Source organism: Tupaia chinensis, unplaced genomic scaffold, assembly GCF_000334495.1.
Source record: "Tupaia chinensis unplaced genomic scaffold, TupChi_1.0 Scaffold000671_2, whole genome shotgun sequence".
NCBI classification, from domain to species: domain Eukaryota; kingdom Metazoa; phylum Chordata; class Mammalia; order Scandentia; family Tupaiidae; genus Tupaia; species Tupaia belangeri.
In genome coordinates this window covers 793,351-796,284 of record NW_006160194.1, presented here as the reverse complement: position 1 = coordinate 796,284, position 2,934 = coordinate 793,351, and the positions used below count along the sequence as shown (strand labels likewise).

Below are 2,934 nucleotides of genomic sequence, written 5' to 3'. Positions count from 1 at the left end.
CGCTCTTCGCCTACTGTGGCCCGCGCCTCCCCCTCCCGAGTCGGGGGAGGGTCCCGCCTGGCCTCGGGCCGGCGTCCGGGCGATGGGGCCGTGTGCGCGTGTGTGTTGCTCGCGCGGTTCGCCCGGCGCGCGCCTGGAGAATGAGCTGAGTCGATTGGGGGCGCTCGTGTCCCCCCATCCCGCCCGAGAGCGTTGTCTGGCTCCCCCCCCCCCGCCCCCCCCCCCCCCGCCCCCGCCTGCAGCTCCCGCTCCAGCGCCAGCAGCGGCCCCGCAGCCTCCAGCCGCCCGCGCTCCAGGGCGTCCTTGAGCTCCTCCACTGTTGCGGAAACCGCGGCAGTCAGCGGCGTCCAGGGCTTCCGCACTCACTGCCTGCCAGGCACCTCGGGGAGGCCCGCAGAGGGGCAGGCTGAGACCCCAAGGATGACTCCGTGTCCCGGGGGCTCCCCTCCCGTCCCCCAGGCCTGGGGCCACAGGTGAGAGCAGGGAGGTCTATGCACCCCAAACCGTCTCACCTGCCCCCTTCCTGGGCCAGGGGCTCATTCACTCTGTCCAGCTAGCCCCCGCCCCGCCCCACCTGGGCTCCCGGCTACCTGTGGGCAGCGGGCCATCCGTCCTTGGCCTGGCCTCCGGCTCAGGCTCCGCCGAGCGGGGCTGGCCCTTCTTCTTCCCTTTGGAGAAGACGTTGAACATGCCGGCCAGTCCTCTGGACTTCTTCTCTTTCCTTTTTGCAGCCTTGTCTTTCTCTCTATCCGGGGCCTCCCTGGCCTGCGGGGGTGGCACCAGGTCTTCAGAGGAGGTCTCTGACATGGAGGCCTCTGCCTCTACCTCTGCCATGGAGGGCAATTTTCGAGGTGTTCTGGGGCAGCCGTGGGCTGCTGGCATGGTCTGCTGGCCTGGGAGGCCTTGGAAGAAGGTCATCATCTTCAGCATCACCTGACCGGGGCCTGTAGGCAGACAGTTGTGATGGTGGGAGTCAGTGGTCACAGGGACATGGACCAGCCTGGCTCCCGGCTCCCAGGTCTGTGTGCACAGCCGGGCCACACTGAGCATGCTCGGTCTGTTTTCACCCCTCTGACCTCCAGGGCTCTGGCCACCTCCTGGCCTGGATGAGTGCCCACAGCTCTGCTCCCTTCCTGGCCAGACACAAGTGTCTCACCGCCCCCAGCTCCTCTTCCAGTATTGGGGCTGTGCTGAGACAGGGAGGCAGCTGGGGTGAGCAAGCCCCCAGATGGAGGGGCCTTCACTTCATTTGGCAAACCCTCCCTTGAATGCCCACCTTCTGGACGGGGAGAAGGCACCACGGGCAATGAGCACCTCCCTAGGTCCGACAGACGGTGGCCACTGTCCCACAGAGGTCTGGAGAGGTCAGGGCCATGTGTGGGTGCAGAGCTCCAGAAGCCTGCCGGAGCGGGGACCAAGCCTCTCACCCAGTCCAGCCCCCGTCCTCCACCTCGCCCAGTTCTGGTCTAGCTTCAGACTCTCCGAGAAATGCCGTGAGCAGAAACAAGCTCTTTCTGGGACTGGGAGGGGAGTAGAGCCTGACCACCTATGCCAGCCTCGGGACTCAGTCTACAGAAGCCACAGGGCCCTCAGATTCAGGGGCCATTTCACATGTCAACAGCACAAGAGGCTGGGCCGGCACAGGCTGCCTGAGCTCACACGGCAGCTCCCGGGCTCCGGGCTCCTGCCCCCCTCTGGCTGCTCCCAAATGGGGTGACATCGTTATGAGAGCTCGGGCCTCTGTCCTCTTCCTGGGTGCCCATCCCATCTCTTCCTCCTCCCATCCACAAGGGGTGCGGTTTAAATTAAAAAGCCCCTGCACTCGACAGTTGGGCTTGAAACCAGGTCCCCTTCCACTACCCTGGAATCCATGTTCAGAGGCAGGATCCTCCCTGGCCATCGTCAGAGCGAGGCCAGCCCCTGAAGGGGAGCATGGCTGACCCCAAGGGAGAGAGCAGGCAGGGCTGAGCCTCCCTGGTAACTGGGTGACCCATAACCAGGTGTCACCTGCCGGCCCCACCCCGAGAGCAAATACCCAAACTAGGCCTGCTGGGAGTCTTCCACAGTGCGTCGCTACCCTGACTCATTCCCCGAGGGGCCTGGTCAGACCTACCTGGGGGACCAGAAGCCCAGCCCCTGCCATCCTGACCAGTGTCCTGGCAGAGGTGCACACTCCTGGATCTCAGTGCCTCCCCACCCCCACCCCGGTATCTAAGCTGGGGACCAAGTGGAGAGCGATCTGGGGAGCCCCAGAGCCAAGTCCCCTGGTGCAAAGCCCCCCGGACATGTCTGCCCTGCCCACCCACTGCCCAGCCCCCTCCAATCCATCTCATTTGCAAGCCAAACGCCCACGGAGCTGGGTGGCTGACAGAGCCTGGCCCAGCCCTGGGCAGCCAGGTCTCACCTGTGTCCTCGGAGGGGGCACCCCTGAGCAGCCTGGCTTCTGCCCTCCCTGTCCTGCACTCTTCATGCCCACACCGGCAGACCACACCCCGCCTCTGGGCTGGCTCCTGCAGGCCCCTCACAGCAGGCTGCCTTCTTGCCTCTGTGGCACAAAACCCCTTGCCCTTGGTCCTGCAGCGGGCCCCTCAGCCTCAACCCAGGCCTCGACTTAAGGGGCAGCCATGCGGGAAACAGAAAGTGCTGGGCTGGACACCCGCTTCCTGCGCAGGCCTCAGTTCCCTATCCGTGAGCTAGGGCTGCGGACCCTCACTGCACAGTGCGCTGCCGGGGTGGCACGCCCCCAGCACAGGCTGGCACCTGGCTGGGCCTCAGTAAGTGAGTATCCTCTGACCCCAGTCTGGCAGGGAGGCCGGTGGCCGAGGAGGGGAGGAGAGGGAGCAGACGGGGCCCTGGCTGGGCCCACCGAGGCAGGACGGGGTCGTTGAGAGTGGCACGGCCGCCACAGCCTGTGGCTCTGCGGCAAAAAGATCC

The 2,934-nt window shown here is 65.8% G+C and overlaps 1 protein-coding gene across 1 annotated transcript in view; it reads right to left on the bottom strand.

The window, feature by feature from the left end:
- Positions 1–944, bottom strand: part of TNFAIP2 (TNF alpha induced protein 2) — a gene marked incomplete in the record, with an annotated part of 11,372 nt that extends 10,428 nt beyond the window's left edge. The window contains 2 exon segments of the mRNA XM_027776382.1: positions 233–316; positions 591–944. Coding sequence (XP_027632183.1) covers positions 233–316; positions 591–930 — 424 coding nt within the window.
- Between the last annotated feature and the right edge of the window lie 1,990 nt (positions 945–2,934).